Consider the following 23,381-nt stretch of genomic DNA (forward strand, 5'->3'; position numbering starts at 1 on the left):
AAGATAACGCTCCCAGGGCAGCTGTGAGCTGTGACAAGGAGGCTCTGTGCTGGAGAAATTGGGGAGATGCAAGGCCAACCTCACACCTTTGAAGTAGTGCAAAGGCCACTACCTCAGCAAGGGACAGGCTGCCTCACCCCACCCCCAGACTGGGGACAGAGAAACACATGATGTTTTCAGCTGACCTTCACAGCAGCAGACAGAAATGGCTCCTCTGTTTCCTAAGGTGAGAACTTCACTCTGAGCTGCCCTTGCACAGCTTTGAGACACTGCATACATCAGAGAAGAAAGGGAAACAAGGAATTTATCAGGAATTTATGCGGTAACTAGCATGTAGAGTTGGGACTGAGAGTTATGTTTCAAACCAGATTGTGACGTTTAGGGGAAGGAAAATGTCTGTTCTCTCAATGAAAATGGTCTTTCAGTTTAAAACCTGCCTGGCTCATCTGGGGCACAGCACCGAAGAATGGAGAGTTTGCACCTCAGGCAAGAGCTTTGGCTTAACTGCAGGACTATTTCTGGAAGTAGTCAATAAAAACCGCATATGTATATAAAACGATAACATAAAACCTCCACCCATAGAAGCTTCTTTAAGGTAAATGACTTCAGATCTTAAAAAATTCATTTTATATTGCCTAAATCCTTGCCGTTCGAGCCGATGCTGTAGTTGGAGGCTTCCCAAGCATCACTGGTTGGCTCTGCCGTGCCTGCAGCAGCCAGGAGGCTCACCTCCACCAGGCCTGCCAAGCTGACCTTGTCTCTGAACACTCTGCTTTACATTCCCAGCCTCCAGCGGACAGAGAAAAGTGTTTTGTATATGTGCATGTTCCTAAGAAGCTTAACCATATTATGGCTAAGAACACAGCAGATATATTCATCAACTTGGTAAAGAAAATCAATCAAACTGATTGATCAGATCCCTAAAACAGCTGACTGATTCTTGATTTTTCGTGTATACCTGTGGCATTCATTCAGTCATCAAGCACTCAGTGGCAATGTGCTCTGTGACCAGCATGGAACAGACAGATCATTCTGTCAGATCTGACAGAGTTCCAGCCTATCAGGGAACTCTGTAGGGGCAAGGGCAGCATTCAGAATGAATGCACTTCTGCAATAGACACATCGAAATTCACCTTGGAAGTTCTACTGGGATGTGGTTCCTTGGAGATGGGGTTGGGGAAACCAAGGCTACTCGCACACAAAGTCTTGACTTCTAAATTTCTACCATCAATTTTGCTTTCATCAATAAATTATCTTTTGAGGCTGCCAAGTTCTATGTGTAGGTCCTAAGAATGTCCTCCCTTGAAGGGCAAAAGATCTTCATGTTTTGTTGTGTGTGGGAAGGTGCCAGGCTTTTCCAAAGTACCCAGGTGAGTTTGTGGGGGACTTACATACAGCTCTGTGCAGGGGTTGACTGCACATCATCAGATTATGCAAATAAAAATGTTAATCACTCAAAATGAGCATTTAGAAAATAAAATAACCTATAAAAAGATACTTGCACTAAGTTAAAACTTGGGATTAGAGAAGAAAGAAGCCAGACTTCACACTTCAGTTTTGATTTTTCTCAGCATGGATGACTGGAAAGAAGTGATGACTCTCTACAATTGTATAAAAAAACGCTGTACTCTGAGCATTTCCCCCTGGGAAGCATCAGCTTGTATCTGATACTCAAAGAGGTTACTGAAACCCGAAATGTTGAGGACAACTAAGCTATCTGCATCACTCCGACTGCAGTCCCCGGTGTCCCACTGTGGTCGCTGCCCAGCTTCAGGCTGGCTGCCTCAGTGTGCCTACGGAGAGTCCTGAACTCCCAGAGACCCCAGCTCAACTGGTTTGAAGATAGGCCCTGGAAAAATGTGTTTTAAACCAGGCTTGAAGACCCTGGACTAGTGTGGCTGCCCTTAACAAATATGCCTGTAAATTGGCTAATTGCCTGAGTAGAAATGGGTCTCTGGTCACTTCTCTAAGAACATGGGGAAACCGGTACGTCCCTACCAGCTCTTACTATTACAATCAAAATGAAACACTTCAAGTGGAAAATAAATGGAGAAACCCAATTTGCCACTGTTTGCTCTGAACCTGATGCATACACAGCCCACAATTTTGGGGGTATTCCTCTACAATTTTCACACATTAAACCTAGGTATAATTTTTTGATCCACTTTGCTTATCTCTGTGCTGTCAGTCTACCTTCACCTTTGAGACTTCTGGCCACCTATGTACCCCTGCCCCCACCCCTTAAGTGACTTGGGAATCTTTTGGAAAGCCATCTTTTCAGTCAGATTCTGTGCAATATGGACCAAAGTCCCCATTGGCCATATGAGATGAGTTGGGTGGAGGGACTGTGAATATGGCATAATAAATGCCATTATGGACATTAGGGCTCACATGATGTGATGACCAGCAGGTGTCTGCTGGGAGGCTTTGCAGGATAGTCACCCACAGAATATACCCTGCAAACCTTGTCCAATCTCTCACCTGAGTGTTTACCAATACCTGACATACTTCCTCTGTTTATAATTCCATGGCCGTGACCTACTTTTTAATCCTCTCCAGCACCTAGAAACAGACTCTAGGATTGAGAGAGAAAATTCCAAGAGATCAGAGGTTTGGGGCTTCACAGCATTTATAGAGGACATTGATTAATCCAGTCAGATTAGTCCTGACTCCTTGTTTGAGAGGTTTTCCTTGATAATAGTCACATCAATTTATACTAATATGGTATGTTGATCATAGATCTCAACAGGTTTTACAAACATTAATTCAACCTCCCAGTACTTTTGTTAAGTTTAGCACAATCATCATTCAGAAGACAGAGAAACTGAGGAGATGTGAGAGATGAAGATGTAGACAGCTAAGTGTAGAACCTTCAAGTGCTGCTTCTAACTTAAGTCCTGATCACCAGACTGAAGTATTCCTCCTTGTGGTTTCCTTTGGAGGAAGAAACTAATAGCATCACCAATGATTTACATAAACAGCAATAACTGCAAATACACATTCTTAACACATTGTCTATACTGAGAGCCGGGCTCAGAATGTCACACAGATAGAAGATGCAGAAGAAATAAGGACTCATCAACTCATGTTTAACAACAAATAAACACTTTACTTTTAAGTCTTTCATGCAGACCACAATGCATACGGGTATCAGAAATGAAGTTCAGTTGCCTGGAAAAATTATAAAGATGGAGGGAAGAAAAAAGAAACGAGGTTGCGTTATTTTAAAAAAAGAGTAATATCATGAAAAATGCAGAAAAGGAAAGGAGAGCCTTTCTAGTAAGCAATGGGTTATTTAATTTGGATTTTAATAGAGTTTGGTAGCAGAACCCTGTAAGTGTTACTTAGCTGGGGAGGGGGTCTGAGGAGTACGCGGGTTAAATCAGAAACACTGACAGATATTCACGGACATTGGGACAATGAAGCAGGTATATAAAATTGTCTCTGCTGTAGAAAGCTAGAAAGCAATAAAACTGTAAACACAAGGCTTCCCAGATCAAGTCATCGATGTAAGGCTAAAGAAATCAGAAGAAATGTGACCTCAGTGGGAGTTCTGAATGGACAAGCAACTAACTTTGTTTTACATTTGCCAGACAAACCTAAATGACAGGAGCCAAGTGCTAGTCTTTTCATAAATGTTAAAGAAAGCCATGATTAAAGCCATTCTCTTAGCTGCGCTATCCTGCTGGGACGCGTGTCCTGGTTTTGCTGATGGATCCCAGTGTGTGTTGAGTTATCCTGCCGCATCCTTCTGGGATCAGTTGGTGGCTGCCCAGCCCCATGTGTGAAGATTGCGCATCAGCCTTGTGGCCCTGGCACCTAACAGCCGCCCACTCCAGGATCAGGTGCTTGGCCATTGTTTGTTCAGTGTCTCCTCCCTTTGTCCATACAGCTTCCCACTGCCCTCCCTCACCAGCTGAAAGAGGAGACAATGCATCGTTATAACAGCCTTCCCCACCTTTAAGGCAACTGGGAGGTGCTGATTCATGAAGAGAATATTTCCTATCGCCAATGGGAAAACAGGCTTTAGATCCACGGACTTCCTTTCCCCTCCTCCCAACACACACACTACATTTTACAGATGTGCCAACTGCATGAAAACGGCTTCTCATCATCTCAATTTGGCAGCACACTGCATAAGGGCCTAAAAGAAAACTTAGCAACTGTTTTGGTCTGCATTCCCTCTTTTCTTTTTCATATTCATCTGACCCATGGACCCATTAGAGTTCTTTCTTCACATCCTCACTGTAAGTTAATATTTTTAGCAAGAGAGCCATACTCAGTCAGGCCACTTCTCTTTATCTGAGAAATGTAATATTAAAGAAAACTATAGTTTATATACTTGCTTTAGAAAGTATATCCAAAGCCTATTCTGGTTCATTGGACTGTATTTTTCACCAAAGTAGGTTCACAAAGTGGAGGACATTGCAAGCCTTACTAGGAAAATCTTCTCTGTAAGCCCAATGCTTAGTTCAAAAATTAAAAAAAAATATTGCTCTAAATGACTGTCACTTATCTTACACATTCATATACTTAAATTCCAGTCTGCACTTAACACAAGAAAAACGCTGATGATTCTAAGTGAGGAAAGGAAGTGGTAACATGCCATTAAGTGTCTAGTAGACTTTGGCTCCAGAGTAAAAACATCAGTCATTATAGTGATTCATTGATCTATACTTCTCACTTTTTTAATCACAAAGTTTTGGAGATAGAATAGCAGAGGAGCATGTGAGATAGACAAAGCCAAAGGAACAAGTAAGTGTCTCTATGGTGTATGCTCCACAAATACAGTCTTAGAGTAGGTAAAAGAATAAGAGTAGCTGCCAATGGGGACATTTCATAGTAGCAGCTCAAAGGTAAAAATACCTCCGATTGGCAGATGTACCTTACTCAGACCAAGCAACCTAGTATGCACTTTGCATCTGTGATGTTGTTGATGCAGCCCTTCCAAGGCTACAGACACAGTGCGAGCTTTCTCACACGGAGATGGCACCACAGTGCACATGAAACACCATGCTGATGCCTGAAGGCTCCTTGCTCGAGAGTCAGGCTGTAATATCACCATTACCAGAGCTTCCTATAAAAAGGCACCAGCAAACAACTCTGATGTGTTCAGCTCGTTTAAGATGCTTGGAAGTGGGCTGGCCGAGTGGCATGTTGGCTAAGAGTTGACTTGGGACGCCAGCTCTGTGCAGCAGGGCCCCGGTTCGGAGCCCACGTGAGGACCAGTGACACTGCCCTCTACAGCTAAGATGGTGAACAACAGCTCGACCTGGAGCTGGGCTGCCATGAGTTGCTGGCGATGGCGTAGGCTGCAGTGGGCTGCCGTGAGCCACCGTAAGCTGCTGTGAGCGGCTGTCCACTGGCCAGTGAGCGACTGCCTCACCCGGGAAGAGTGCAATGATAATACCAACATGGGCCAGTGAAGTGATGTCCTCCACAACTAGACTGAAGAACAAAAGGACAGCAACTTGTCTGTTCCCCTTCCCCCATTCCCCAGCGCTGTTCCCCTCCCCTGATTCCCCAAAAAAGCTTTAAAAAAAAAAGAAAAAGAAGAAGATGTTTGGAAGAGATTCAGATGCAGGGAAGAGCGTGAAGGGAAAAATCAGAACCTACAAAAAAGAGAATTTCAGAAAAGATGAAGAAAAAAAGAAGGGTACATCAGCAAAAACAGGAGAAGAAAGGGGATAACTAGTGTAAAGGGGATATATAAAAAAGGGATAGATACGGAATATGAATTTTGTTTAAAGGTTGGATGTACAGGTGTGAACTGTAAACTCAACACTTATCTTGCCATAGAATCTCAAATAGAAAGAAAAGGGGGAAAATACATCTTTATACCTTCTTTGCTATTTAAAATTTAATTACAGTTTATTACATTGGTTTGAGAAATTTTGTTTATACCAGAGATGGTTGGAAAGCATGAGAATAACTCGTTGATGTGGCATATATACATTCATTAATTTATCCCCTACTATGTGCCAGGTACTATCCAAAGTCACTTCTGCTCACAAGGTCCCAGGTGGAAATAAAACACCACATATACAACGGGGACAAGTACTTCAAAAGAGGTGAGTGCTAACTTTGCCTGAGGCAATTGGAGAAGGCTTCATCAATGGGCTGACATTTGTGCAGGGCCTTGAAACTAATAATTCATCAGTATGTTTCCATATGCCCCTTGAAATTGGTGGAAAAATATGCATTGTTATGTTACAGTGGAAAACACAGGAGAGTTTAAGAGCGTTAAGAAGATTTATAAGTCTGAGGGCTGGGAGTAAAAAGTCTTGATGAGACTTAAACCTTTTAAATGTATAATACAAGCCAGTAGAACATATCCAAATTATTACTATACTTGCTTTTAAATTTTCGAATTCCAATATGGGAATATAACACTCTCTAATCTTCCAAAAATAAAACTAATTCAGAAACAAATATTTCTCCTCAACATCTTCTTAACTTGCCTTAGAGAAAATATGACATATTCCCAGAAGTTTAACAAGCGATTTTAAATGATCTCCGTAGGAACATTTTCTCTGCTGATCTGTTTTCCAAAAATAACAGCAACAGCCTGAATTGAAAAGGTACAGTGTCTTTCTAATGCCACTTCTGCATAGCATTACTTTCATTCTGACCCAAATCCCTGTAAAATAGGGTAACATTTCATATAAAGTTGAATAATATGTTTTAAAAATGCATATTTAGATTGATCTTCTTGGAATGACTGTTAAGGACCCATATTTATGAGATAAACAAATAGCTCTTATGAAAGTAAGGACCTCTCTATTCCTGACTTTACCTTTTCATCACTAAAACAGCTGTAAGCTGTTTAAGAATTAGTTTCAAACACAAAACTTGTTTAACTAACTTAACGAAATGGGTGAGGGGACACCTCCAGAACTTGCACTGGTCAAGGGCCAGATGACATGCACCGAAAAAGAGATTGGTAATCTCAGAGAGAACAGTGGCTCCATGGAGTATAAGGATGACATGTGGCTGGTTTTAAGACTTCTGACAGCAAGAAAAAGGAAGGGAAGAAAAGAGAAGGTAAAAATACAGGGGGGAAAAAAGAAGATACAAATAAAGGAGGAAGCGCAGCTGAATTGCTGCACAGACAGGCTGGAGGTGCAGAGCCGTGTCTCTCCTTATCCCCCTGCTGAGCCCACACTCTCCACAGGACAGGGTCCCTGCCTTATGGTTCACTCCCAGAGCACCTCCTGCCTTTACCTGGGATGCACACTCTCTCTCTCTCTTAAACTACAAATCTCTCTAAAACCTGCCCCAAAGCTCCCTTCCTTTAGAAAGCCTTTCTTGTCCCTCTGCTTGGTGTTCCCTCAGACTTAAGTGTGGCTTGTCCTCATTTACAGCTGCTCCTCGTTCAGTTAGCTCCTTGTTATACCTGCGCAAGTGCATGTGAATGGTAAGTTTTGAGTGTGTACATTATGAAACTTTAAAGTGACAATTAACTAGAGTCCTCCATTTCTTCTTTCTCCTCAAAGTGATTAAGAATGTGCTTTCCAAACAATAGAAAACACTGTGATCAGCAATGGTTCAAAGAGATTAATTCAGTATTCTCTGCCAATAGACTATCCTACAGTCCAAGGACTCTCCAGCCTCCAGAAGAAACATAGCTCGGCAACCCCTTGTGTTAGCCCAGTGAAACTCAAGTCAGACTTCTGACTTCCAGAACTGTAAGATAATAAATTTGTGCAGTTTTATGCTGCTCCGTTTGTCACAGTTTGCTACAGCAGCAATAGGAAACCCATAGAGTTTAGATTGTACAAGTGACATCCGGCTGGCTCTAAGAAGCAAGTGCAAAGACAGGTTTTTGCATCAAGATTTCTGAGGGAGGAGTGAAGGGTGTGGTTGACGGTAAATGTGAATGCGATGATAGGCTAATATCTTTTCTCTGATGGCTGCTCTCTAGCCTATGAGGGATACTGAGTGCGAGGGCGTAGCCGTAGAACTTGCTGGATGTCAAGACCTGTTATAGCCATTTGGGACATGCAGTTTAGGCAGACGCAGAAGAGAAGGTCACCAGTTCAACTCCCTATCTTTCACCATGATCGTCATTTCTACCATGGAACCAGAAGTACAGAGCTGGCAGTGCCAATTAGCAAACAACCTTTTCTGCATGAAGTTGTATAGGTACAAAACAAAATTAATATTTAAATATAAGAAAATCTCAAGTTGAAGGGCTCACAGTATCCGTTCAGATGCCTCTTGATAACTAATGATTTCAGAGAAGTGTATAATGATGATGACAATAATTAATGATGATGACAGTAGTAAAAATGATAATATGCAGTGCAAAGTACCTTATATTTACATAAGCCCTTTGATCTTTAAGAATTCTAAAATACTTTGCAACCTGACTTCTAGGAGACATCAATTTGAAATTAGGTCTTTGTTTACCTCTGAAATTCAGTTTTGCCTGAATTGAGATGTAATAATCATTTGCCAGTTAATATAAACTCTTTGGTACTTGCCCTTTACATCTTTAAGGAGCCTTGGAAGCAGGGAATAATTATCTAGGGTGGGAGGCACCTGAGTCTGGCCCTAGGCTCTGGGACACAAATGCTTAATGTGTGAACTCTGAATTCTTAACCACATTTTTCAAAATGTGTTTCTGAGACTTACCTCCCAGAATTCAAACTTGCCTAGCTTTGTGACTAGCTTTCTGTTTATGCTCTTCTCTTCCCCCTGCCCCCTACCCCAAATGCTCTCTTTTGGGGTGCTCATTGCAGGTCTTCAACTCTCAAAGCTTACACATTAGCCTCTTCTACACCAGGCCTCAGCTCCCACTCCTGCTTAATGTTGCTTCATGGATATCCCCAAGGCATGTGAATGGAACAGACCTTAGCACCTCCACCTGCCTACTGAGTCCGCTCTCTAGATCTCTGAGGTGGATATGGTGTCACTATCTCCCACAGCCCTTCACGGGTCAGCCTCCACTCCAGAGTCACCCTCAGTTCCTGCCTGTCTTCCACATGTCACCACCCACTCTGATCCCTAATCCCTGCTGTCCATCTCTGCAGTGTCCTGGCCTCTGTCACGGTTTTTCTCGCTCCACTGCCCTGGTTCAGTTAGCTCCTTGTTATACCTGCTTGTGACTGTTGCAATAGCTTCCTAGCTGCTTCCCCCTCATTTGTCTGAGAGTTACTATCAAACTTATCTTATCCATCTTTATATTTCTCACAGTGCTACTATGACTTACTTCAATGGTAGGAATCCAATAAACATTCTTTCTGAATTGAATCTCTAACACCTCAATCATATAAGGATGTTTTAGCTTACATATACTGATATATTTCTGAGAAGCTGAGGTAAATAAAAATTATATTGTAAATGTACACAATGAAAGGACTATTTAAAGGATTTCTGTAATGATCCTAAAAATTAGGCAATCTTTTGGTACTTAGATACCTGCCCATTTCTCAGCTTACATATTCTTACACCAGGTTTTCATGAAGAAGTACACATCTGACTTATCCAGGAAACTTGCAAATTTATGTACAAGCCGATTTTGCTATTAAGGACAGCGCCTATTCTGAACAGCAGCTGAACGGAACTAGGGTTTACTGGGAGGCCCAGCACGTGAAGCGTAATTGTCTAGTAGGCAGATCAGAGCTGCCCAGTTAGGAAGTAAGACCATCACTGTGGGTCTCCACCTGGAGGTTTCCAACAAAAGCAGTGGAATGAACTGTCCACTTTGCTGGTAGATGTAACAATGAATGAAGAAACCAGTTTGCCGTAAGTCCAGGGCATGGGGAGTGAGGTAACAGGAAGCCTCTGAGTAAGATAAAGACAGATAGGAGCCCAGGTAGATCTACACGAACTATTTTAGTAGAGCCAGAATATTTGGTGTCCACAAGTGAATGATGTGCTATGAAAAAAAAAAAATCAAACCTGGACAAAAATAATGAACCTTATTGGGAGGATAAAGCTGAATGGCGCAAGGGAGGAAGAAAACCATAGATAGTACTATCTATGAAATCTCCACGCATAAAGATTTTTGAATTATTGTTATTGTAGAAGATAAATATGGCTTGATAGGACAGAAGAGCATTGTTACACTGTTTAAAAAACAAACAGCAAATAGGGATTTGTAAAATTCCAGAACACAGATCTCATTGGCTAGATGAAAATGAGAAGGGAACAGGTGATGGATAGGCCTCCCGTAAATTATTCTAAACGCAGTGACCTGCATAAGAGCTAGTTTAGGTAGAAGCTAAGCTCAAGTAGTAATTGCTATTCCTAAGAAAAGTAGGTGCAGGGGTTAAAACGAATTTCCAAGATTTTGGAATTCATTTTGGAGACGTCAAGAGGTCAACACTACGATTATAAATGAGGGTAGTCACTACGTGGACAGCTTCTTTAGAAAAAAGGGACAGATTTCCCTATTGGTGCAAGGAATGAAACCATGTAAGGATACCAGAAAGGTTTTAGGATTGATACAAAAGACATTTTTAAGTAAGAAAATGCACATACTTATGTATACTCATAAAGATTTTTGAATCTTTAATGACATCATTCTAATCTGGGTTTAATCATAAAAACCTTCAAGGAAAAACAGGAGGAAGTTGGGGGCATTATAGTCACTACATAATACTATTTCATTAGATAGAGATGGAATGTTCTTGAGGGGGCCAGCAACGAGGAGAGACCACAGGCTTTGGGAGGAATGTTATCCTCCCCTGGGGGTTGGTATAGGATCCCATGAAGTATGGAAAACATACAGTGGAATATTTAAGAACCAACCAAAGAAACTGAAACTTAAAGCTCTCTTGGTTAAGCCCAAAGAAGGAAAAGGGCGGGAAAGGCCAATGTGATTAAGGAAGGATATAAAGATTAGTATGAAGAGTCTATGAGGGAGGCTCAAAAATATATAAACAGTGATTTAGAGATATAAACTATTTATAAATACAAGTAGTAAAAAGTTCAGAGAACAATTACAAAAGAGGAAGCATTCTGATGAGGCATTAGTGACAGGGTATCATACTGTTGTGGTCTCGTAGTCACAAAAGCAGGAATGATAGGATATGAACATTGGAAGGGACCTTACAGAACAACTAGTCCAGCCTCTCCTTTTACAGATCCAGAAATGCAGGAAGAAAGGGACTTGCCCTTAATTTGCTCTCTCTGAATCCTCCTTCTCCCAGCTCCCACCAGTCAAAACAAGGAACAAAGAAAAGCAGGAGGGGCTGGTAGGATTAGAGCCTTAGAGGTCAGAAGGATCAGGACAGGGAGATCAGCTGGCTTCTAACAGAGCCAGAGAAGATGAAGGGATGGAGTGGAGAGGATCTAATTTCTTGCTACAGGAGTGGAAGTGTGAGAAGGTGGTGAGAACAGGGAGTAAAAGGGGACAGTTTCAAGACCCCCAATACACAAAGATGAAACTGAGGGAAGCTCTAACTGGTATTTATACAAGTCCTCTGATGACAGATCAGATTCCTGAGGTCTGGAAAGTGTTACATAGCATTATTCTAGGGCTATGAGATAGAGCAAGCAATTATGGGCCAATTAACTTAACCTCATTTACAGAAAAATATTAGGAAAAGTTTGCAAAGGGGATAACTCGACAAGCATATGGTACTTTTATTAGAATTAGGCCACATGTTTTCACTGAAGGAAGGTGTTGTTTTTAGCTTGTTGGACTCCTTTAAAGTTACTGTTTTCTCAATTCTAGGTTTTCAGTCATGATTTTTTTCTAATATCTATAAAGAATGGGAATAAATATAAAGTATCTAAGCAAATAAAACAAAAACCAATCACAACTGAGGACATTAGAAATACAATGAAATAAAAATGAATGCTAAAGACAAATAATATAGCAAGAAAAAATTTAGTTCGCATTATCAAGTAGAGTTTAAATCAAGACATTTTTTATGAAAATACATGATTTCACTTTTGTCTGTGAGTGTGTCTGCCATGCCATTTCCTAAAATGCTCTGCAGGAAAAAAGAGTTTTAGTTTGTTTCACTGAAAAAAACCTTACCTTTTTTTATAAAGTGGATTGACCATTTGGTGTGCTTAAAAATTTGGCATATTAGGATGAATACTTCATTAACCCAACCTCTGTAAATTTTCCAAGTTAAAAATTCTCAAACAAAATAGACACCTTTGTGGTTATTTTAAAGTAATTAATAGTTCAGTATAAATTTTCTTATAATTAAGTGATGCTTCCATACCACTGAATAGCTATTTAATCTTTAGAAATAGGGTCAAAAAGGAGGGAAATCAAGATAAAACAAGAATAAAAAAGTCAAAGAACATTAATGTTTGCTAGTAGCCTTCATTATACCTAATCTACTTTTTATTGCTTAATCTATACAGTTCACCAGTGATGTCATTTTACTTTTCAAAAGGTACTAGACTTAAGTATAGATATAGACCTCTATATCTAGTCTCCACAAGGGCAGGGGATGTGTCTGTCTTGTGCATACTGTATTCCCAGGGTCTAACAGAATGTTTGGTAAATATCTGATGAATGAATGCATAAATAAATAACAATAACAGCATCAATACTGGGTATTTTACTGTGTGCCAGATACTGTTCTAATAAGCATTTTGTATACTTGACTATTATTCTCTAACAATTCTCTGAAAGAATTTCTATCATCAATCCCATTTTTAGAGAGGAGGAAACAGAGGCACTGAGAAGGTAAGTAACTTGCCCAAGGTCATGCAGCTAGTAATTGATAATTCAGTCTGGTCCTGGGCCACACTTAAGCACAACCCTACTTCTTTATGAATGAATGCACAATGCAAGGAATCGTGTGTAAACATATGCACATACAAAAAACTATACACAAGACAGGAGTTTTCAGAGGCACAGAACTCGAGTATTAATAACACCATCACAAAATACTGGAATTCAGGGGCAATGAGAAATTCAGAGTCTAATGTTCATGATTAAACTCTCCACAGTAGCAAAAGTCCTAAATGTTCAAAGGAAACCCAGAGGCTTATAGATAGAGAAGCAAAAATTATGACTCCATTCGGCTCTAACTGGATGCCAGAGTCCATAGCTCAGAACAAAAACGTTCAAGCCTCTTTATGTTGGCACAAAGCAGGAGTTAAGGGGCAATGAGGACAATGATTCTTGGCGCACGTGGCAGTATGCTCTATGTGGACGCGGGGTGGCCTCTTTTGGGTTAGTGCTGGCCTATGTGGAGCAAAGAGCCTTTCTTAAGAGTTGTCTGAATCTTATTAAAAAAAAGACATAAAGCTCTATTTCCCTTTTGTCTTGCTTTAGGATATTGGTGTTCCGAGACTTGATATGTGCTTATCACTTTTTTATTTTCAAATTTTCTTTATGCTTTTTTCCCATCAGTCATTCTGGAACCATCTGACTCTCAAAAGGTCTAGTGTAAACGCCTGGCTTTGAGTGCCCTGTGTGCTGAAGATCTTGGGGAAATACACATGACGGAAGCTCATCAGGACAATAAGCTTTTATCTAATAGAATCTGAGCAAGAATGAAGAGAAGCCTGTGGCACTTGCTGGATGAGCTTAGACACTGGGTGGGCAAGGATACAGTTTAGACCAGGGAGAATTCCATGTCTCCCTTACAGTAAGTGCTAATAAACCTCAGAGAATCTTGGTGGTTTTCAGGTCTCTCTAGATGTGTTGGCTATTAAGGCCCACACCTAAGTGAAAGCTTGTTTATGTCAGTGTTCAGTACAGGTCACCTTTCAACTGGAAGAATACTACCACCCCTGAGGCAATTCAATATAAGGCTGTCAAGCTGATCCAAGTTTGGGGAAAACTCCTTGTTCTGAGGAATGAGGTTAAAAGTTTAGTCTCACTGTACAAGAAAATCTTGCCCAACAGAAAACTCAGTTGAAGTAGAGTGAGCAAAATTAATGCAGCCTAGAGGCTTAGAAGGATGAAACGCAGTTAAACATCCAAAATCAAGCAGTAAAGGGAATTTGGGGTGAGAGTTAGATCAGTGAACAAATAAAGCAAGATTATGAAATAAGACACCACTCTTATGTTCAAACAACTTTAGTGTAGATGGAGTTGCAGAACAGGTATGATAATGACATTTGAATGAACTAAAGAAATGAGGGATGCAGTGTCAGGACAGGAAAGGGGCTGATAGGGAGTGACTTCAAGAACTGTCTTGTTAGTCCAAGGGTCCTTTCCTGTTCAGCAAATCCTTTTGTTCTGTGTGCTTATCAATCCCACACCTTGCCTAAGTGAGAATGACAGACAAGCCATTCTTAATGACTTCCTAGCTTTTGAAACTATTCGGTGTCAGAAAGAGAAAGAACCGTGTTGAAATTGTTATAAGGATTGAGGTTTCTGTTGTCTCAGTAAATTTTCCACTCTGAGATGACAATTTTTGTTAGCACAGAAACAAATTTGCCCCTTTATGTGATCGTGCAACATTCCAGAAAAGTGACACCCTGTGGCACCTCCAAGACAGGGAAACAAATGCAGTCTGGCTGGGGGCTCTACAGACAGGCCTCCTTGCTGTGTCAGCAAGAGTGTGCCCTATCTTCCTCCCCCGGAGACACAGCACATCCTCTCCTTGGCACACCCACGAGCCATTAGCACAGGGAGCCATTGTTCTCTGTGCGTCCCAGACCCGGCCACGCCCTGTAGCGCAGGGCAATGCCGAGACTCTACGGCCTGTCTCTAAGCACTGCTTACTTCCTTTCCTTTTTATTTCCTCCTGTGTGTAAGAGTGCATGAAATGAAGTTTTTCTTTTGTTTGAAACAAGACATTTTAAAGTGTGATTACTGATGACATATGCACTTTCAATCTCTCTTCACTGGGGTTTTCCTATAATCTCTGAAAGGTTGTACAACACATAGGAATTTGGTTCAAACACAGGTAAAACAGGTTCAAAGGATTCTATTTTCATAGTTAATGTACATTTTATTAGGTAACCATCAGATCTGAACATTTCTCTCTGAAGAGTCTGCTTTCTGTTATCTTCAGGTATACTTAACATGTTGAGTTTTGTCACCAGAGTGAACGTGAACCACATTAAAGTGACAACACCAAGCTGAAAGGTTGAATAAATTTAGGAAAAGAGGATGTTATGTCCTAATAATCTATAGGTCATTTCTTAATACAGGAACCTCTGTATTTATAAATCCATGCATTTATTCATCCATCCATCTATCCATCAATCAATATTTATTAAGCACCTACTTTGTTATATTTGAAGATATTAAAAACACCTCCTTATCCTAAAAGAGTTCACAGTTTGGTAAAAGGAGAAAGACTTGTAAGCAAATAAGTATAATAAATTATAATAGGTGTTATAATTATGTGCAGTGTACAATGGAGACACAGAGGAAGGAGTAGAAATTTCAGTGCTAGTAGTCTATTGTCCAGAAAAGCATTCACTTGAGCTGAGTGTTAACAAGTGTGTAGGGAGACCATTTATGACTTACATTTGTGTATGTGTGTGAGTATGTGTGTGTGCACTGGGGAGGTAGGCAAGCCCCCCAGATCTCGAGATCCTGCAGGTTGTGGAGGTCCCTGTAAGTTAGATACCCTGTAGGTATCTGGGACCGGCAGTCAAAGCAGAAGACTAACACAATGAGACTCAATGATACGAGTCTCCATTTCTGAAACCAACTATTTCATTGGGTGTGTTTTACCCTGTTTTTCTTTTTAAAGCAATGGATTTTACGGTGAGAATAACATCTGAAATTCAACTCACTGTATTCTGGTTTGGGAAGTGCCCACTGAAGGATGCCAGTGAGCCCAGTGGAGAGCTCTGAAGGCCGGCTTCGGGCATTCAGTGACAGTATTTTCCCAGCCAACTGGCCAAAAGCGGCCACATGCTGGGGGGCCAGGACTCCTTACCACTTCTGTTGGTCGATAGTATTTGAGATCCACAGTCACGTGAACTTTACCGGTCTCTTTACATCTGCCCACTTCGTTTTCATTCTTTCCTTCCCACCTGCAAAGAAGATAAACATTTAATCAGCCTTTAATTGCTTGGGAGCATTTGGCCAAGCTGTAGTCCCTCAGGATGGCTCAGCCTTTTCCCTGCAGGAGTGTGTAAGCTCATTAACCGCAGGAACACAGGCTGAAGTTGAACTGTTATTAGGGAAACAGTGACGCTCAAAGCCTTTCCAGATCTTTTGGAAAGAGCAGGGTTTTCTGTTTTTGTTTTTTTTCCCTTTCTTTTTAAGAAAATCATGATGGATTCAGAAGAGAGACTTTAGAAATCAACAAATTATTCAGAATAAGGAATTGGGCAACTTTCAGGAATTTTAAATACTTTGCACTTCTTTAGACTATTCTTGATAAAGTTAACTATTATGAATGAATTCATTTCTTCTGAATCTCCCTTCTTTATATTTTAAAATTTTTGTAGCTTTAGGGACATTTGTTATAAATTCAATGCATTTCAATTTGGAGTAGTTTCATTCCCTAATTAACCATTTATTTCATTGCTGTATTACATATAAATTTCCTTACTCTACCCAGTCAGCAGTGGGCCTCATTAATAAATCTCAGATGATCAAATCTCGAAAAAGTGCACAATTAATTGGTTTACTTCCTGCAAAGAGAGGGTATATTAGCATCTCTCTACTTCCTTTGGTTCAGTTACAATGTTATTATTATTTTTAAAAATAATTTTAAAAGCTTTTCAATTACAGTTGACATACAATATTATATTAGTTTCAGGTGTACAGCATAACAGTTAGACATTTATATAATTTACAAAGTGATTACCCTCTCCCCCCCTCCCATAAGTTTACCCACCAGGCACCATGCATAGTTATTTCAACATTATTGACTATATTTCTCATGCTGTACACTACAGACCCATGACTATTTTGTAACAACCAATTTGTACTTCTTAACCCCTTCACCTTTTTTCACCCATCCCCTCAACCCCCCTCCCACGTGGCAACCCCTAAATGTTCTCTTTGTCTATGAATTTCTATTTTGTTTATTTTCTTTAGATTCCCCATATAAGTGAAATCATATGGCATTTATCTTTCTCTGCTTGGATTACTCTACTCAGCACAATACACTTTAGATACACCCATGTTATTGCAGATGGAAATACTTCATCCTTTTTTATGGCTGAGTAATATTCTATATATATATATATATATATATATATATAAAATCAATATAGCATATCTTTTTTATCTATTCCATCATTTATGTATACCCAGGTTGCCACCATATCTTGGTTATTGTAAATAATGCTGCTATGGGGCCGGCCGAGTGGCTCAGTTGGTTATTAAGAGCTCGCTCAAGAGTGCGAGCTCTGAGCAACAGTGGTTTGATTCCCAGCCCAAGCTGAGCAGCCGCTGAGCTGCCAACAGGTGGCAGGATGGCTCAGCTAAAATAATAATAATAATAATAATAATAATAATAATAATAATGCTGCAATGAACATATGCATGCATGTGTCCCTTCAAAGTAGTGTTTTGGATTTCTTTGGATAAATACCCAGAAGTGGGATTACTTAGTCCTTCTTTGTCTCACTATAGCCTTTGATTTAAAATCTGTTTTGTCTGGTACAAGTATTGCTACCCCAGCTTTTTTTTTTCTTTCTTTTTGTTTCCATTTTCATGAAATATATTTTTCTGTCCCTTTAATTTCAGTCTTTGTGTGTCTTTCAATCTCAAGTGAACTCTTGTAGGCAGCATATGTAAGGCTCTTGTTTTCTTATTTATTCAGTCACCATATATATGTCGTTTGATTGGAGCATTTCATCCATTTACATTGAAAGTAATTGATATATATGTAATTACTGCCATTTTACAATTCTTTTTTTTTTTTAAGATTTTTTTTTTTAATTGGGGAATTGGGGGATGGGAACAGCTCTGGGGAATTGGGGAAAAGGGCACAGACAAGTTGCTGTCCTTTTGTTCTTCAGTCTAGTTGTGGAGGACGTTGCTTCACTGGCCCAAGTTGGCACCATCATTGCGCTCTTCCCAGGTGAGGCAGAACAGTCCCCGGCTTCTGGACGGCCGCTCACTGCGGCTGCTGGCTACACACGGTAGCCCATGGCAACCCACTGCCACAGGGGCTGCAGCCTACACCGTCGCCGGCGACTCACGGCAGCCCAGCTCCAGGTTGAGCTGTTGTTCAGCATCTTAGCTGTAGAGGGCAGTGTCACTGGCCCTCATATGTGGGATCTGAACCGAGGCCCTCTGGCATCCCAAGCCAGCTCTTAACCAATGCGCCACTCGGCTGGCCCTACAATTCATAATTTTTATCTTTCTCCTTTTCCTCCTCCTCCCCTTTCTTCTTCTTCTTAAAGAAGTCCTTTTAACATTTCTTGCAATACTGGTTTGATGGTGATGAACTCCTTTAGCATTTTCTTGTCTAGGAAGCTCTTTATCTCTTCTTCAATTTTAAATGATAGCCTTGCTGGGTAGAGTAGTCTTGGTTGTAGTCGCTTACTCTTCACCACTTTGACTATTTTGTTCCAACCCCTTCTGGCCTGAAAAGTTTCTGTTGACAAATCAGCTGACAGTCTTATGGGAGCTCCCTTGCAGGTAACTAACTGCTTTTCTCTTGCTGCTGATAAGATGATCTCTTTGTCTTTAACCTTTGGCATTTTAATTATCATGTGTCTTGGTGTCGGCCTCTTTGGATTCATCTTGTTTGGGACTCTGTATTTCCTGGGCTGGTATATCTATTTACTTCAAAGGTTAGGGAAGTTTTTAGCCATTATTTCTTCAAATAGGTTTTCAATTTCTTGCTCTCTTTCTTCTACTTCTGGTACCCCTATGATGCAAATGTTGGTATGCCTGATGTTATCCCAGAGGTCCCTTAAACTACCCGGTGTTTTTTGGATTTTTTTTTTCTTTTTGCTGTTCTGATTGAGTGTTTTCTGTTACCTTATCTTCTAAATAGCTGATTCAGACCTCTGCTTCATCTGATCAACTGTTCATTCCCTCTAATGTATTCTTTATTTCAGTTATTGTAGTCTTTATTTCTGACTGGTTCTTTTTTATGTTTTCTATCTCCATTTTTATGTTTCCTATCTTGTTGTTGAAGTTTCACTGAAATCATTGAGCATCCTTATAACCAGTGTTTGGAACTCTGCATCTGGTAGATTGCTTGTTTCCATTTTGTTTAGTTTTTTTTCTTGAGCTTTGTTCTCTTTCATTTGGGACATGTTTCTTTGTCTCCCAATTTTAGCTGCCTCCCTGTGTTTGTTTCTACGTATTAGGTAGAGATGCTATGTTTCCCAGTCTTAGTAGAGTGGCCTTATGTAGTCGGTGTCCTGTGGGGCCCAGTAGTGCAATCTCCCTGATCACCAGAGCCGGGTGCTGCAGGTGTGTCCCTTGTGTGGATGTGCGTGCCCTCCTGTTGTAGTTGAGCCTTAGTTGCTGTTTGGACGTCAGTAGGATGGGCTGATCCTCAGGCTGATTGGTTGTGAGGACTGGCCATGACTACTGTTGTGCAGGGGCTGACGCTATGGAGCAGGATTCGCTTTAGCAGGGCTCTGGTGCCTGCCCTTTGGGTATGTCATCCTGAGAGAGGCCCTGCTGCAGGTCAAGTTCATCCTCTGCTTGTGCCCTGCCCAGGGCCACCTGGAGCAAGCCACAAAGAAATCCGCATATGTATGCCATCCATGCTGGGCATGGGGGTGCCTGGGAGGGGCTAAGCTGGGAACTGAGGCCCACTGCCACCAATGCCAGGCTTGGAGCTGCTTAGCAAGAGGGATGGGGCACATTGAGGCCAGATCCTGTTTCTTTGTCTTTTGTGAATCTTTGAGAGATTTTAGGAAATTCCGAAGCATGAGCCAAGACAGGCTGTTTGTACAGAAACACCACTGGAAGCGGCTTGGGTGGGCCTGCAGTTTGGGTGGAGCAGGGTTTTAGGGAATCATCAGGTTGAGGTGAACAGTGTAAAAGAGGTTGACGGAGACTCAGATATGGGACCGGCTTGTGTCTGCCTGCTGGGTGGAGGGAGTGCTCAACAAAGAAACTATGGTCTCCACCAGTACTTCTGTCTGGACTAAAGCTGCCCCTCCAGCCCTTGCTCTAAAGCCAGACAACTGAATTCTTCCCCGTATGTCCCTGTCACCTTTCGAGCTGCTGCCCCATTGCTGGAGCTCAGAGCGAGTGAGTCCATCAGTGAGTAAGTCCACGTGTGGGCCCTTTTAGGAGGAGCGTCTGGGTCAGCAACTGCCTTTGTCTCACTCAGTCCCAATCTCTGTTGGTTTTCACACCTGGGAATTATGGGGACTTCTCTCCCTGGCACTGGAACCCTGGGCTGAGGAGCCTGATGTGGGCTGGGATCCCTCGCTCTTCATGGGAACAGCTGAGATATCCCTCCAGATTTTTACAGCCATTTGTGGGTGTGGGGACAGCCTTTTCCGCATCTCGGCCCCTCCTATCAGTCTCGTGGTAGCTTCTTCTTTATCTTTTTAGTTGGAAGACTTCTGTTCAGCTAGACTTCAGGTGATTCTCAATGATGGTTGTTCTGTAGTTTAGTTATAATTTTGATGTGGTTGAGAGAAGAGGCAAGCACAGTGTTTACCTACTCTGCCATCTTGACTGGAAATTAGCTATTTATTGTTATTTGGACTCAACTTTTGCTTCCTTAAACATCTACAGTTGACAACAGTTAAGGACCCCAGTAATGGCCCCCTGAAGCCCACTTCATGCACTGCACAGCATATGCTCAGGAGCTTCACACAACATACGCTTCAGTTAGCTTTTTGCTGGAATTCCATTTTATGTTCTCATTTTTTATTATTTATTTATTTATTTACAAAAAGATTTTATTGGGGAGTTAGGGAAGAGGAACAGTGTTGGGTAATTGGGGAAGGGGAACAGCCATGTTGTTGTCCTTCAATCTTAGTTGTGGAGGGAACAGCAAGCTCAGCTCCAAGTCCAGTCGCGCCACTCAGCTCAAGGTGAATGGTTCAATTAGTTGTGGGTTGTGCATAGCCACCAACCCATGCGGGAGTTGAACCGGCAGCCTTGCTGTTAAGAGCGCATGCTCTATTCCCTGAGCAACCCGGGCGGCAGCTCAGCTCAAGGTGCTCAGTTCAGTCTTTAGTTGTGGGTGGGCGTAGCCACCATTCAAACCAGCAGCCTTGTCGTTAGGAGCATGTGCTCTGACCAGCTGAGCCATCTTGCCACCTCAGCGGCAGCTCAGCTCAGGGCGCAGCGTCACTGGCCCAGGTGGGAATTGAACCGGCGACCCTGTTGCTCAGAGCTTGTGCTCTTAGGCAAGCTCTGAACCACTGAGCCACTTGGCCAGCCCAATGTTCTCATTTTTTAAAGAAATAAAGCCCCGGGCTTAATGTTGACCTCTGGATTTCTACAATCTAATATCCAAACAACAGAAAATACTATATAATTTGAATTACTTTTAGAAGTGAACCTTTTGGGCAAAGAAAGAAAAGAAATTACAAAGTAATGTTTGATTTCAATGTTTATCCTCAGAACTGGTTTGCTTTATCAGCTGGAAATGAATCCTATGACAACAGGATGATTCTGTGTGCCCCCTGAATCTGAGTCACAGTGAGGATTAAATGAAAGAATAGAGAAAGAACTAACTTTAAATTAGTTACTTGACTATGTGATTTACAGGTACTATTGAAGATGAACATTAAATGTTGATCATGGTTATATTTTGGCCATAGGTTGGGTATTAGAGATATGAACTGACCTCACAAGCTTTACTTTAAGTGATGATCTGAATGTTCTATTCTCAATTCACTTTTTTTGGGGGGGGGGAATTGGGGGATGGGAACAGCGCTGGGGAATTGGGGGAAGGGGAACAGACAAGTTGCTGTCCTTTTGTTCTTCAGTCTAGCTGTGGAGGACGTTGCTTCACTGGCCCAAGTTGGCACCATCATTGCGCTCTTCCTGGGCAAGGCAGATCAGTCGCCGGCTTCTGGACAGCTGCTCACTGTGGCTGCTGGCCGCTCATGCTGGCTGCTGGCTACACACGGTAGCCCATGGCAACCCACTGCAGCAGGGGCTGCAGCCTACGCTGTCGCCTCACGGCAGCCCAGCTCCAGGTTGAGCTGTTGTTCAGCATCTTAGCTGTAGAGGGCAGTGTCATTGGCCCTCATATGTGGGATCCGAACCAGGGCCCTCTGGCGTCCCAAGCCAGCTCTTAACCAATGTGCCACTCGGCCGGCCCTCTCAATTCACTTTTTGATAGCATAGGGATAATATTTCATCATTGGAGGAATAATCAATTTATAAGTATGCTAAACTTGCCAATGGACTCAAGGCAAATATGAAAAACATTCCACAACAGAGAATTATAAAGTAACTTGTTGAACAATATAAAACTGTACCACTGGCATTTTCCAGGACTTCATATTAATTTACTCAGAAAGGCATGCTAGATAGTTTACTTATTTGGTTTAATTTCTTACTGTTGGCTATACTGATTTGGCAGGATCAGAGCTAAATTTTTGGAAAATTCATCTGGAAATGGTATGTTGATGTGTTAGAGTATGCAGGTTAAAAATTCTGTAAAATGAGAAAACCTAAAGTGATGCTGAATCCTGCACGTCTTTTATTGATAACGATCAAATTTTGGCTAATATCCACAGTAAGGGAGAATAATTGGTAAAGTCGTAATTTAAAAAAATTACCTATGTAAATTCTAAAGTTAATTATTTAAGTGGAACCTGTTCTTTGGTTAGGCTTTCATTAAATGAAAGGATACTTATATAATAAAAATGTTTTAATTTAATTTTTGTTCATTTTATACTCTGAAAGAGAAACAAGTTCAACTTATACCTTTCTGACAGTATCTTCAACTAAGCCAAAGGGTTTACAAAAATACTGTTCATAATTTTGGTGATTTTTCCAGTTTTAACTAGGTATGTCATCTATGATGGGTCATGCTGACATATTCACACATACATATGACACTGCCCTTTATATTGGTTACCCTGCTTAGAAGTGACAAACTTGAGAAATGATGATTCAAATCTATGTATTTATAATTAAACTTTTTTTTAAACCACAGATGAACACACATACATGTTTAAGTTGCTAAAGCCTTGGGAAATACTTTGAGAACTTTCGCTGACTGGAGAAGGAGCATGTGGGACAGGGAAAGGAAGGAGGCTAAGCCAGTGGTGTCTAGACCAGGGCCTGGAAAACTGTTTCTGTAAAGGGCTAGAAAGTACCGTATTTCCCCATGTATAAGTCACACTCTTTTCTGAAAAATTTGGGGTCTAAAAACTGGGTGCGTCTTATACAGTGGTTGTATGAGCGCAAAAACAAGAGCGAAAAAAGCAGGAAATGCAAGTAAAAAAAATCTACAACCACTGTATAAGACACACCCAGTTTTTAGACCCCAAATTTTTCAAAAAAGGGTGCATCTTATACATGGGAAAATACGATAAATATTTTAGGCTCTACAGATCGCATACAGTCTCTGTTACATTTTCAT

At 41.2% G+C, this 23,381-nt stretch overlaps 1 protein-coding gene across 1 annotated transcript in view; it reads right to left on the reverse strand.

The window, feature by feature from the left end:
- Window positions 1–23,381, reverse strand: part of GMDS (GDP-mannose 4,6-dehydratase) — a 730,364-nt gene that overhangs the window by 88,631 nt on the left and 618,352 nt on the right. Inside the window, exon 9 of the mRNA XM_019663802.1 lies at window positions 15,682–15,924. Within this exon, the coding sequence (XP_019519347.1) occupies window positions 15,682–15,924 (243 nt within the window). The remainder of the gene's footprint in view (window positions 1–15,681; window positions 15,925–23,381) is intronic.

Source organism: Hipposideros armiger, unplaced genomic scaffold (assembly GCF_001890085.2).
Source record: "Hipposideros armiger isolate ML-2016 unplaced genomic scaffold, ASM189008v1 scaffold_405, whole genome shotgun sequence".
Lineage (NCBI taxonomy): Eukaryota > Metazoa > Chordata > Mammalia > Chiroptera > Hipposideridae > Hipposideros > Hipposideros armiger.